General features: G+C 33.4%; 1 protein-coding gene across 7 annotated transcripts in view; it reads left to right on the plus strand.

The window, feature by feature from the left end:
* The window catches only part of atl (atlastin GTPase), a 254,971-nt gene that overhangs the window by 118,463 nt on the left and 121,465 nt on the right, over positions 1 to 15,043 (plus strand). For all 7 annotated transcript variants that reach the window (XM_085807529.1, XM_085807534.1, XM_085807530.1 and 4 more), the window contains one exon: positions 6,258 to 6,392. In XM_085807529.1, the coding sequence (XP_085663655.1) occupies positions 6,258 to 6,392 (135 nt within the window). The remainder of the gene's footprint in view (positions 1 to 6,257; positions 6,393 to 15,043) is intronic.

The following is a 15,043-nucleotide window of genomic DNA, read 5'->3' on the forward strand; positions in this document are numbered from 1 at the left end:
GTCAGAAAGTACTCTGATTTGCTAAAGAGGAAAATTAATCCAACTTTGTGCACTTTGCAGCTTTTAGTACTGCTTAATAGTCACTTCATTATCCCTCTCAGTATCCATGTAGAATGTGCTTCAGTTGCATTTGTTTTATCCGTTTTAAAATATTTAATGCTCATCGCTTTATACAATATTCGATCTTTTAATTTTGTCCTTTTTTTGTTAAATCATATTGCATATATTTTTGTGTTCACATCTTATTTTATTTTTTTCAGTGCTGTTATCCGCTGTATATTTCAGCATATAACTTGCACTTTTAAACAAAAAATATGATCAAAATGTATGGGTGTGCATTACATGCTAGATATAAAAATGATAGATTTAAAAATAAGGGCAAGGTCAGCATTAAAAAAAGTAGATTTCTCCATGTACCTAAATGCTGTTTATTTGAAAGAAATGACATATCTTATGAACTTTAACAATTTTCATTATCAGCTAATATGAAAAGCTCATCATATTCATCTTCCATTATATTTTCAGGCATGTCATAGAATTCTGTTTTATCTTCACTATCACTGTTACGCTGATTGATAAATAAATAATAATCTTCCATCTAGATTGTTAGATATATTACTTTTTTTTAATGAATTTTTAATTATGTCAGGTTTAGTTTCATTCCATGCTTTTACTAACCACTCAACATTATTTCTAGACTGGCAAGAGGCATTGAGTCTCCTTTTGTAGATACTTTTTTCACCTTCTAACATCCGCATATTCCACTGTCATTTTAAATCCCCTTGAATGGCTTATCAATGCACTTATCTAAAGGCTGTAACAGCTCTTGGAATAACTGCTATGTATGTGTTATATTATTTCATGAATATTATCATATCATATTATCTGTTAGCTCTAAACGTGTCCCAAACTAAGACTTTCTGGATTCTTTAAGGCAGCAGGATGCTTTTGCCAAACATTTCTTATCCACAATTTTTCACCCATCCATCCTTTCTCATAAACAGGAAGGTTGCATTATTTTGTATCATATTAAACATTACTGGAGTTTCATCCATATTTCCAATATGTGACAGTAATTTTTTTCCCCAGAAGTATTCAATAACACATGAATGCTTCTGGAAACTTATCAATTTGATGTCCAAATCTTTTGGAAGCCTTGGCTAAACTTTTGGTTTTCCTTGGTGAACTAAATTATTCCATGCGTAAATACCAACTCCTTTAAGGTTTTTCACTTTCCTGTCACTCCTTTAAGTTTCTTTAAGGTTTTCACTTTCATTTGCATTCTTCCCCTCCCAGCTTAAGGGAAATAAATGTATGCTGTTTCTTGTTGCAATTTATCCTTTCTGATGATTTTCTAGGACCCAGTTTGCAACACTTTCTTCTAAGGCAGTATCATTTCATTACTCCTTTATTCATTTATTCCTTGGCAATTTAATTATTGTTATTCTGTTTTAGTTCCACTCAGTTATGGAGCTTTCTTCCTAGTCTTGCTGCAGTACAATTTTCATTATCTTTTGCAAATTGAATGACTTTGCATTAGAAACCAGTACTGTATTTGTTTCATTTTGCAGAAGTCTTTTTTACTACAGAAAGATGCGCTAGATCAACTTTATTTCAACTAAGGCAAATGCAACTTACTAAAGCCTTCGGTGTTCGCTTCAAAATCACAGCTCCATGACTGGAAAAACTGAAGAGATTCGACTCGTAATTCCGTGAATTCATTCAGGTTGGAATTGCAGTGTTACCAAAAATTGTGCCCCCTTTTCTCAGAAATCTAGAATAACATAATGCACACCTGCTTTGAATGCAGTCCTCCCTGTTTTCAGAATTATTTCCTCTCTCAAGCCTTTTCCCCACCACATATGGTTTCCCTTATCACTTGTCAATTCAGTATACCATTTTTCAAAAGCCTGGGAAAAATCTTCAATGAATGATTTCAAAAGATAAGAATGTTGCAGATGAACATTTCAGGTTTCTTTATAAAAAAAAGGCAGTGCACATTATATGGAGAATATACTTAACAATTTTTAAAAAACATAGTTTGAAATTATATGTGAACAGTATATGCTGGACTATATGGTATGTAACAAACAGAAAACAAAATAACAAGTGATTGTGTTTATATAAAAAAAATTGGGGAAAAGATTACGAATGATTAATGGCAACTATTATCCTTTTCCTGGGAACTGGAATACATATGTTCTATGCATTCAGTACATTAAACAAGGCTCAAGGAAATTTAGTTTACTATGGAGATTTAAAATATGCTACTTAGTGCAGATAAAAAAATGGAAGACCCATTTGATTTATTTTTCTGTTTCTTGCTGATTAAATAGTTGACTAAACGGCTCCAGTACATAAAAAATTAGTCATGTGAAAACTCTAATCTACAAGAGACAAAGTGTACTATTTTTGAAGATTTTTGTAAATTGGATATATGAGTGTTTTAGCAGTAAGAAAATATAGACAGTCAGATTCTTATAAAAAATAAAAGTAGTGCATTATCATCCAGTTCTATTTACTGTTAAATTTCTTATAAATGCAAATTCTGTAACGTAATATTTGCTTTGGAAATAGCTCAAAAATGCCATGCTGTTATATATGCTCATTCCTATAAATCACATGATTTCAGTTTGAAATAAAAATTTAAAATTTATCAAGATTGCAAAGTATAGAACAAAATGTGGAACAGTTGTTACAAATATGCTTTCTCATAAAGGAGGCATTAAGGGCACTTTTGAAAAAAATTGAAAAATTGTGATCAACCTTTATATTTTTGCCTTCAAATTGATGCTTCAAATTTTGGGGGGAGTAAAAATATTCTCAGTATGTATTAATATTTTAATATGGAATTCAGTATAGTGAATAATATAATTGGCTTCTTTGTGAATGTGGAGAAAAGTGCAAATGGAATATTACAGTGTTCTACTATGAACAATTTGCAGTTAGAATGGACAAGACATTTTTGTGTTAGTGCAGGTAATATAAATTGTAATTTTGGAATTCCTTAGATGTTAACATCCTTACTAATGAAAGTATTATTAAGTTAATTGCAATGCTCACATTGTATATAATGCAGCAAACTGTGCTATCAGAAGCTTGAATATGGATATAGAAAATATTGTCTCAAAAAATTTTAACAAATTATGAAATTTTGTCAAGTTTCTTCCTTGCAATTTTAGGAGATATTTTTTAGAAAGGTCTTTATTTTTGTTTTGTTTTGTTTTGTTAATATCTTGTAACTCTCTTGGCTGCCACACCTCCATGCCACTTTTCAATCAACAAAAAATCTATGGGTGAAACATATAAAAGTTGTTCTAATATTCAAAAGCTTTGCTTAAGGCATGGCTAATTATTCTATTTGCATTTCACTGATATTCTCAGCATTCATTCTCTTCACTGCAAATTTCCTTTCTCTTTGGATCAATGGTGTGAATAATTTTTCATCACTCAGTACTTTGAATCTTGAGTAGCTGTTTTCTACATTTATTCATTGCAAAACATGATCTTCAGCAATGTTTTTGCATCTTTTTATCCTTTGAAATATACCTATGATTTCAATGTCATATTATCATAACATTAGAAAAATACATCAAAAATCAGTGACGGTTGAAATTTTTTAAATCTACGATTGAGCTTTTGGACTTTTTTTTATCAGTGATAGGTCATTTAATGGTCTTCGTATTCTGCATTATGGTAAACATTGTGGCTTATATGCATTAAAAACAGAGCCATCAATAACAGTCAGACAGCAATTGCCTTTGAAATGATTTCAATGTCAATTGCTGTCTGACTGTTATTGATGGCTCTGTTTTTAATGCATATAAGCCACAATGTTTACCATAATGCAGAATACGAAGACCATTAAATGACCTACCACTGATAAAAAAAGTCCAAAAGCTCAATCGTAGATTTAAAAAATTTCAACCGTCACTGATTTTTGATGTACTTTTCTAATGTTATGATATTTTCCCAATGATATCTTTAAACTGACTGCTGGCCCAATGAGGTTCTACTATATTAGATAACTGCTTTTCAATTTTTAATTTGTCAAAAAATAGGATTGGATTGCTTTGATTATGGTGAAGCATACAAGGGTTATTTGATTAATTTATCAAAGCGCTGAATGCAGATGTCCCACGTAATCTATTTTCTCTGTCAAGTATGTTATGTGTTCCAAATAAAACCACACACTATCCCACATGAGTAAAAAAGCTAGCGTATACACTCACGTAACGTCGCACGTTTTTTACTAAAGCTAAATAACTAAAATGCATTTGCGGACATTACACAGGCCATTCAAATTTCGTGCTTTTTCTCGTGAGTAATTTTGGGTGTAAATTTCATTTCAAACAGCCAAGTTAAGTTCTATGTGGAAGAAAATTGCATAAGTAATAAAAGTATCAAATTTAAAGTTGTCTAATAGCTACCTAAAATTTATAAACTCAATTTCTTCCATCCACACATATAATATAAATTACCCCGTTTACATTATCAACACTCCATGTATTAGTTTGCACAGGAGCACAATATAGAGGCGCAAATTAACCAACATTTGCAGTTTTAATATTTACTTTTACACAAATTAAATTAAAGTTGGTTCTTTTAATATCTTGCACACATTATTAAAAAAAAAAAACTATTCTGACACACTGTAGGAAAATCCATTTTGTTTCATCATTGGCCACAACCAGCCTTCACATGCCTTGAATTGCGATGTAAGAATGTCTTCTTCTCATGCCACAGCAAACGCTCTTATTTGGCACGTTTCTCATGTTACTGTGTATCCTTGAGCGTATCACAAACATACGCAGCTACTTTTTTTTCTAAGTTCAGAAACTTACGTTTCAAATTACGAAATGCACGTCTTGTTTTGTCCGTTGCCACCAGTTAATCATGCTGTTTGCTCCAATTGCACACACACTTTTCGCTCACCTTATGTACTATTGCTGCTGCTCTTTTTCCATTTTCCTGTACAAATTCTACAACTTTCAGTTTAAAACCCACTGTATAGCTGCTGTATTTTCCCATTTTAAGCACACTACATGCTAACTACCACGAATTCCAAATGATACTATGAATGAAAAGAGAAAGCTTGAAAAATGTGAATGCCCAAGGGAGAAGGAGGGGAAAGTAGTTCATTACAAAACAGTATTTCCTGGAAGCCAGTGTGGTGAAAACCTGTTCGGACTGCCTTCATTTATTATGTTCGCCGAGTGGACTGCTGGTGCCAATGTTATGACTGAATAAGGGCTGCACTAGAATGCAAGGAAAGTCTCTGCTTTCCATCCTGGCGCCAACCAAGGACAAAACAAATGCATATTCTTTCTTTAAAAATTTTCATTGGCTAATGTTATTGACTAAAGAGAAAAAGGCGATGTTAAAAAATATATTTTAAAGTAAGAAAGTTTTTGGGGTGTGGACATTGTGCGGGTCACTTTTTTTTTACATAAATTTTATCTCTAAACTTGGGGCACGGACATTACACGAGCATATACGGTATTTATTTGCTGTGTTTAGTTTTGTGTGCATTACTCCAAAGGACAGCAAAAAAGAACAGCTTCTCAGTTAAGGCTTAACCCTGTTAGCCAAACAAAGCTTAATTTTTCAGAAGATGACAATTTTAAGACCAATAAGATGTTAATGATTCATATGTTAACTATGAAATTCTAATTCCCCTGAGCTCTGATGCAGTGCTCATTTCTTCCTTTTTTTCAATAATATAAACTGGAAAATTATGTAATTTCCCTGAGCTCTGATACAGTGCTCATTTCTTCCTTTTTTTTTTTTTTTTTTTTTTACTAATATAAAGTGGAAAATTACGTAATTTTTTTAAGCATGCCACATATTTTAAAATGAAAGACAGTGATTTTATTTCAGCTGATGGCTATCTAATTTATTAGGAACTGTTATTGATCATAAAGCAACAAGAAAATAATGACAGCATCTCCTTAAGGAATTACATCAGCTGTGTGATTATCTTACTGCAAACAAAGTTATGAAGATGACTTTATATTAATTATTTTATGGATGAAACTAGCTTTTACCATTATTTATAATTTTAGGGCTACAAGTAAGTAATGAAAACATGAGATATGTGTTCTTGCAATTAAGAAAGAAGTTACTTAAATGTATTTTAGGTAATTAGAGAATTGTTATACTTATCAATGCATATTTTGTTTAAACAAAAAACTGCATATTTATTAACAATGGCAAGGACTTCTCATTTATAAAGAACCTTTATTACGTTTTTTCAGGGTAATGCTAACTGGATGGGTAGAGCAGATGAACCTCTTACGGGATTTTCGTGGAGAGGTGGTTGTGAAAGAGATACTACTGGTATACTTCTATGGAGTAACTTGTTTTTAACGCATTTACGTAATGGAGAAGAGGTAAACTTTCATGTTTTCTCATTGTTCTAAGATTTTTTTTTTAAATTTAAAGGTGCCTAAAACATTAATATTTGCATCATTTAAAATATTTTTCTAACTGGAAACTTATGTCTGTGACCGATGGTTATGAGAAAAAAAAGGCTGCATAGAGAAAATAGTGTGTACAGGGTGTTTGAAAGATGTCTCTGTAGACTGTTTTTCTTTAATACTTATACTAGACTTGTATTTCTAATTCCAAAATTCCTTAAAATAATGTAGAGAATTATATGGAAAAAGTTATGGCATTGGCAGTGGAAAAATTGGTGAGTGTAAAATCTAGAATTTATGTAGTCTTTATTTAAAAAAGTCCAGTTTTTGGAATATTAATTTTCCTTAAATAAATATAATACTAAAATTTCTGTACTTTACTAGACAATTGGAAAATCCTTCCATCCTTATTATTAAATCAAATAAAAAATAAATAAATATTAAAAGTAATGCTTAAAGTAAGTACTTGTCTGTCTGCAATATCTGGGGTGAATTTATCAAGGGGAAGGCCCGCCTTATCTGAACTTCTTGGTGCTTGTTATCTCAAGAGATGGCATATTACTATGTTTTATGCTTTTGTTTGAATCTAGAAAGTGGTCCTTTCATTACTATGAATTCATCAGCCCATTAAGCTCTACCTATATAGAAATAAAGTATGTGACTGTTTTTCAAACTGTTCTATATATAGAATTTGTATAGCGAAGTATTTTCATCTTTTAATGCTGATCAATTGAATACTTGCCGTTAAAAATTATAAAATCATTTGTATATCCCATACTGCATTCTATTGTATATTTGGATAACAACACTCACTTTGCAAGCTTTAGATATTTGGTTGTTCAAATGAATCCATGTGACTCTTGTCTTGCATTTTTTTTTTCTTTTTCACTCTAATACAGTAAGCTTGAATGTTATAATGATGACAGAGGCACATGGATTTCTGTATATGTGGTAAATTTGAATATTCATGCCGTTCATTGCACGTATTTAAGAAATTGATTATAAGGTCTCCTTGCATGTGGCTACTTTTGAAGAGGCATGCTATTCATCACATGTGTGAATGATATATCAGATGTGATAAGTTCACCTGTGATTAAGCTTGTGCTGAAAATTATCTCCTTAACTTATGTGCATCCTATGATACATCATCATCATAATCAGTGACCAGACACCCCTTTATGGGCCAGTGCCTTCCTTTGAAGATTTCTCCATTAATGACTGTTTCGTTTTTGTTGATCTCCAGTTCCTTTCATTAATTTCTAGAAAATCCCACTACACAGAATCAAACTATCTGAGCTGCAGTCCTCTTCACTTTCTGATTCCAGTCAATTTAAAATGCAGTATTTTTAATAATCTTGTTTTTCATTCGGATCATGTGAACCATCCAATTCATACTGTTAATTTTTATATATTTTAAGATATTGGGGTGTTTGTATATCTTGTAAAGATCCAAGTTTGATTTCCTCCTCTAGGTATTATTTTCATTTATGTCATGAAGAATACTCTGTCAATTTTTTTTTTCAAAATTTGCTAATATGTTTTTGTCTTTGTCCAAGTCTCAGAAGCATATGTCTAAACAGGTGTGACAGCCATTGTGTAAATGAAGACTGTTTTTCATGGATTAAATTTTGATCTGAAAAACCGGCTTAACGACAGAAAGTCTTATTTACCAGACATTGTTGATTCTGTATTTCAGAAGATAATCTCTTGTCAGTAGTACTAATAAATCCTAAACAGATAAAACTCTTTTCAGATTTAAATTTATAGGAGTCTGTTTAAAGATAGGGACCTAGTATTCTATTTTTTTTAAAGGCATATATTTCATTTTCTCCTCTTTTCTAATTAAGTCCATTTGACTCGCCACGAACTTAACAGTAAGGCAACCCTCTCCCAGAGCAGAAAGAGTCCTGCAAATCACATTAGCATATGCAAGTAGCTGTACCAATCTGAAAAAAAGTATGTTCACTGTTATTGATGTCTGAATCGCAAATAACCCTTGCAAGTGCTAAGAGAGAATCTCCCTACCATGGTTCTGTAAATATAAGATTTTATGACTAAAGCCTCAAATTTTATCTTAGTATCTTTATATATTGTCATGAGTACTGTTGGCATTGAACAAATCTGCCTGATTGTTGAGCCTGAAATGAAATTAGTCATTTCAAAAATGGCATTCATTTTTGTAGATAGAGTTTATAAGTGGAGTGAAGAAAGTTTGCTTGTTATTTTATCTTTTGAAGACACAACATTAACACGTTATGAGTGGAGAAGCGACTGAATAAAAAAAAAAATTCTGATAGACTGAAAATAATTGGTGACTTGGAAAACATGGTTGATAAATAGAAGGTAGGTGTATTTTTACTGAAATGAGAATTCTTTAAAATTGGAATAAAAATGGATATACTGGTTAAGAAAGTGTGATAAGGTGGCATAAAGGTTCGTTGTGTAGGAGGAGTGATTTCATAGTGCAATAGTTTTCATATCGTTGGCTAAATCCTGTGCCTTTGTTAATGATTCCAATTGCAGCCTGGAAGGTCATTCCAGTGGACAAAGAGACAAGTCTTTTCACCAGGGTCAGGAGATGGACACTTCATTATGTATGAGGGAAAGAATCCCCCCCCTCCCCAGAGTTCAGTGCTAGTAAACATGGTATATAAGGTGGTTTCCTGAGAAGAGGAAAAAAACTTTCCTGTTTAGAGCTATGGGCATGTTGGCCTGCTAAGAATGATCATTCCTCATGTGTAATGTCATAGAGCAGTTTTCCTGTAACAAAATTCTGAAATTACGGGACTAAATGTATCCAAGTTCCGTACTGTCAAGAATCGCAACTATTAATGTTTTTATCTTATTAAAATGCATGTTATTGTTAGAACTTGAGTTTGAAGTTCACTTCAACCCTGCATCACAACCCAGGGCTTGTATCGGTTTCGGCCACTACACCACAGCAGTAATATTAGAATTGGTGTTAGGATTGTTCCTGAGAGTAAATTTAGGAACGGACTTTTTGCCTGTGAACTTCAGTTAACATCGTGCATTCATTTCCGTGCATCTCGTCATGTGAGTGTTCCAGATCATCGAATGGAAGTTCCAAAAAAGGCAGTATTGTAAAAGACTAGGTGAGCAGTCAAGATTTTCTTCTCTGCACAAGAACGATCTAATTTTACGTGCAAGGACAGTTCGCGTGGTGAAGCCTCTTCAGAAAGTGACAGTGTGTCAGAAGGGAACTCCAGAGGAAGCGTGATCTAGTGCCGCAAAATAGTGAAATTTCCCAGAAGAGTTGATGTATCCAAGTTAGTGCCAGGAGAGTCATCGAAGCCATCTTCAAATTAGTGAGTACCATTTTTGTGATTTTGGAGAAGTTATGCCAGTTATTCGAGACTAGGTTGATTTTGGATATAGCTCTGTTATTGGGATAAAAGTTTTCTTGTGGTTATTGAAAGTTAGTCTTGTGGTTACCTTTGTTCTAATTCGTATTTAACTGTTTATTCTATTCTAGTAACTGTTTAAATTGTATGAAGTATTGTAACGTTATGCTTTAGAAAAATTTTAATTTTTAAATCAGTTCGGTGCTAGTGTGTAGTTGAGATAGTGCAGGAAAAATTTGCATCTTGTTTAGCATTTGTGATTTATGTTTTGTGTGTATGCATTGGTTAATTAGTTAGAGATCATTAGCTGTTGTAAGGCAATTAGTGTTCAGAATTATTAGGGTATTCCTCAGTTTTGGAGAAATTGACCTGTTGTTGTTTTTGCATATTGGGTAAGTTATTTTGCTTTAGCTTTCCATAATGGGTGAGTTTATGAGGAAATTTACTATAGCTCTGCTATTAGAGTTAGTGGAGGGGTTTGATACAAATTTGCCTCAGGCGATTAAAGCAAGAGAAGTTAGGCAGGCTATTCTTAATGCCGAGGACTATGAAGAGGAAGCGGCAAAAGAATATGGGCTGTGGCTGAGCAGAAAAAAGCAGACGAAATAGCCGAAAAAGAGAGAGTAGAGCGGAAACATGAACAAGAGAGAGCAGAACAGGAACGTGAACAAGAGAGCAGAACGGGAACGTGAGCGAGATTTTGAATTAGAGAACTTAAAACTGATGAACGAAGTTGAGACTAATAGCTTAACTTCCACGGTTTCGACAGTTGAACAACCTAGAGAGAAAAGGGTTAATTTGAAAGATCTAGTATCACGTTTTGAACCAAGTAATATAGATATTTCATTATTCTTTATGCTATTCAAGAAACAGGCTCAAAAGGAGAAACATTAATAAGATCAACTGGCTCTCGCAATTAATTCCTTTATTACCTCATGATGTAGTGCAGTTAATAAGTAAAAGAACCAGCGGATGAAGGGGATGATTATCAGCATGTTAAGAAATTATTCATGCATAGATTCAAGCTCAGTTCTTCGGCTCTAAAAACAAAATTTGAAGAACATTCTTGGAAAAACAGGATATTATGGGTGGATTTAGTGTATGAACTGAGAGTGTATTTAGAGAATTGGTTGGATTCAATGGATTTTGAAAGTCTTAAGGAACTTATGCTCACCAAGCAAATTAAGTGACAAGTCCCTATAGAAATCAGAGAACACTACTTAGACAATTGGAAAGAATTTAAAACAGCTTCTATTTTAGCAGAGAAATGCGACAGGTATGAGGCTTTGAGAAGAGATATGAGGAGGTTAGAACTGAGAGTGGGGTACAAGAAACCATTTAAGAAAGTTAGAGAGCTGTATGTAAATTCCAATGGTAGTTAAAATCAGAAGAGTAGTGGTCATCAAAGAATTAAATCAGAGGAGCATAGAAAAGTGAAGAGAAAAAAAGAGCCCGTTTTCAATGAAGCGAGGTTTGGGAAACAGCGAAAAATAAAGTGTTGCCAACAAGGAAAAGACGGGCATATCTGACCTAACTGTCCATCGCTGGAAAAGAATAAGGCTAATCTGGTGAATAATTTAGGAATGGAGAGTTTAGGAAAGTGTTTAAAGCCGTATTTCAAGCAAGCAGTAATTAATGGGGAAGAGAGAGAATATCTAAGAAATACTGGAGCTGGAATAGATCTGTGTAGTAGTACTTGGATTAATACTAGTAACTTATTAGGAGAAACTGTTTGGGTGAAACAGCCTTTGGACACAGAATGCAAATGTTTACCTTTGGTGAAAGTCACCATTGAAAGTGATTTTGGTGTGGTGACCACAAAGACAGCGGTTACTCCAGTAGAATTAGATAAAGAGTACTCTTTGTTAGGAAATAAAACTGCACAGTTGATAGAGGAACTTGGGGAATGATCGGTCCTCGTAAATGCTGTGGCAACTCGTAGTCAGGCGCATGTGTGCAGGAGTTTAAAGCGAGCAAGTGCAGAAGACTTAGATTCCAGGAGGAAGAGATAGAAAGTGAAAGTGTTGTGAATAATTAGCTTTCAGAAGAAGGGAAGTTAACAAGTAATACGGAGGACTTTATTGAAATTCCAGTCATCAGTTTAGAAGAAAGGTCTATCCTTGCAGATGTTTCACCAGCAGAATTCTCGGAAGCACAAAAAACATGTTAAGGAATCACCTAGACCCTATATTTAGAAGTTCTGGAAGAGCTTTCTTCTGATCATTTTCCCGTGATCTTTGATTTTTATGGGTTCTACCCTACTCCGCCAAAAATCCGCACTAAATTTAATTGGGATCGTTTCACGGAACATATGAACAATTTGCCCTGCAATCCCCCACTTAGAGACTGTGGTGAAATTGAAAGCGAAAACTATTCCCTCACCTTAGAAATTCAAAATGCTATCAAAAGTTCGTCTTATGAATGTAAGAATTCCTACACTAGAAAACTCCCAGATGGTATCCTAAATACTATCAAAGAAAGGAATAGATTAAGAAAAAGGCATAATATCACTCAAGACTCTACCTTAAAAAGGCAAATTAATTATGTAAGCAGAAAATTTCTAATGATATTAATGATTTTAAATCAAGCATTTGAGAAGATTTATTGGATAACATAGGCGCAAATACAAACGCAGTTTGGAAAATTGCTAATGCTCTGTGGAAAGAAAAGATGAATCATATTGCGCCCTTAAATCACATGGGCTTGACCCACCACTCCGAGTGGACATTGCGAATGTTTTCGCTGATACGCTGGAAGAGACTTTTCGGCCAAACCCTATGACCAAACCACAACACGAAGAGGAGATCAAAAATGAAATTAATTGCAGCAAAGGCAGAGATAACAAAGATTTTATTAAATTTGTTTCACCAGGTGAAATTCAGCACAACATTAAAAGACTTAACATCAAGAAAGCCCGAGGTTTTGATGGGATAAATAACCGATCCTTGAAAGCCCTCCGCCACAGATGTTTCGTATTACTTACTAAGATTTTTAATGCATGCATAAGAAACTTCTACTTCCCCTCTCAGTGGAAACACTGTAATTATTAAGATCTTAAAACCAGGGGAATACCCATCGGAAGCTATTATTTATCGTCCCATCAGCCTTTTACCGGCGATTGGCAAAGTATTCGAGAGAGTTCTTAACTCAAGAATCACAAGTCACCTAGAATGCCTTGATCTGATCGACCCAGCGCAATTCGGCTTCAGAAAGCACCATAGCATGACCCACCAAGTACTTAATGTTGTAGAATTTATTTCCTGCACTTTTTTTTCCTGCACTTTCAGATGGGAGTTACGGCGTGTTTCCTAGACCTGGAGAAAGCATACGACAGAGTTTGGCAGGACGGCCTGATCTATAAAATCAATAATTTCATGTTCCCCATCAGCTTTGTGAAGCTTATGATTTCTTATCTGAAGAAAAGAACTTTTCAAGTTCGGGTTGGAGATACTCTGTCACAGAAGAAAGTAATACAGAGTGGGATCCCGCAAGGCTCAATTATCGCACAAAAGCTTTTTAATATTTTTATAAATGACTTACCTAATCCATTGGGGTCTAAAACACTAAAATATGCAGATGACACGGTGATTTTGTCACAATCAAGAAGCCCGCAGTTAGCTCTAAACAACCTCCAATTCTACGTGAATGTTGTCACCACCTGGTGTCAGCTCTGGAAGGTAAAAATTAATACCTCAAAATGCAATAACTGTTCACTTTCATAATTACAGGGAAAATGAGAGAATAAATAGTGACATAAAAATTGGAAATGATATCATCCCAGTCTCTTCATCCGCTAAATATCTCGGAGTGATTCTTGATGAACAACTTAGCTTTAAAGACCATGTAATTAACCAAGTTAACAGAGCAAATAGAGCTTACATCCCACTCTTAATCTCATAGGACAGAAGTCTAAACTTAGCTTAAAAATTAAACGTACTCTGTATTTAGCACTTATTAGACCAATTTTGCTTTATGCAGCCCTGGCCTGGGCCACAGCATTAAAGACTGAATGATGGAAAATTAACCTCCTGCAAAATAAAATACTAAGAGCGATGGTTAATGCGCCTTGGTACAGTGGCTCTTAAAAGTGTTCATACACTTTTGATTTGCATTGAAATAGGGCTCTATCCATTAATTAAAAGTAAACTTTCTGAATGTGATTTTAATAATAAGATCTATAATCTATTTGTAAAAAAATTACATGAAATATTTTTAAAATATAGCGAAACTTTATTTTTAAGAAATTAATCAAAAAATGATAAACATTTTATCTCACAAAAATCTTCGTACACTGAAATATTTTTGGATAAAATCAAAATCAGAAATATTGTTTGCTGCTTTTTTAAATTTTTGCATTGTGGTGGCATTTAAAAAAATCATTTGCTTTAATTTTTTATTGTTTACTTTATAATATTCTATTTATTATTGAAAATTGGGTCGCAGTCATAAAGAAATTACAAACAGCATTCGAAAATTGATAATTTTTCATCATAGTACTAGTAAATCAATTCGAAATATAGCTAAATTAGTTAATTTATTCCATTCTACAGTGTAGTATGTGATAAAACGCTTTAAAGAACAAAAACTGGATTGAAAACAAGGTAAGAAAAGGTCGACCGAGAAAGTTAATTAAACGTGATGAGAGATTTATTATCAGAAAATTTGTGAAAAACAGAAAATTTGAGTGCTGTAAAAGTTTCTACAGAATTTTATGGAAAGTTTACTACTTCATAATGTAACTTTATAAATTATTATATATATAATGTAAATTTATAAGTTATTTTATATATATATTATATTTAGAAGTTATTTATAAGTTATAGTTCATAATGTAAATTTAGTACTTACCTAACATTCAGTTTCTGCATCAGTTGAAAGCGTACCTTCACCCAAGCTATCTTTTACGCATTATAGCGTTTTATTATTATATGCTAGTTGCCAATTTTATATTTCAAGTCTAGAGCCCCCAAATTTCCGCAGTAAGTAGCTTGTAAGAATTAAGTTAATTTTATTAATAGTTAAATTTTGAGTTAAACTTCCTTTCCTACAGCTTCTTAACTTCAACTTATCACTTCCGGCCGGAACATAATTTTAGAATCACGTCAGAATACTAATGAGGAAGAGCGGTATATATCTGCGAAGTTTTACTGTCTGAGGGAGAGAGATACCAGAGATTCTGGTTAGTACGCATCCGCCTTTTTAGGCTACTTTCTCTTAAGGTATTGTTATGCTCGGCCGTACTTTAGACCCTTGATAGCTTCG

The sequence above is a fragment of the Stegodyphus dumicola genome, chromosome X1 (assembly GCF_044657685.1).
Source record: "Stegodyphus dumicola isolate Sdum_Otavi_A_Nest chromosome X1, ASM4465768v1".
Classification (NCBI taxonomy): domain Eukaryota; kingdom Metazoa; phylum Arthropoda; class Arachnida; order Araneae; family Eresidae; genus Stegodyphus; species Stegodyphus dumicola.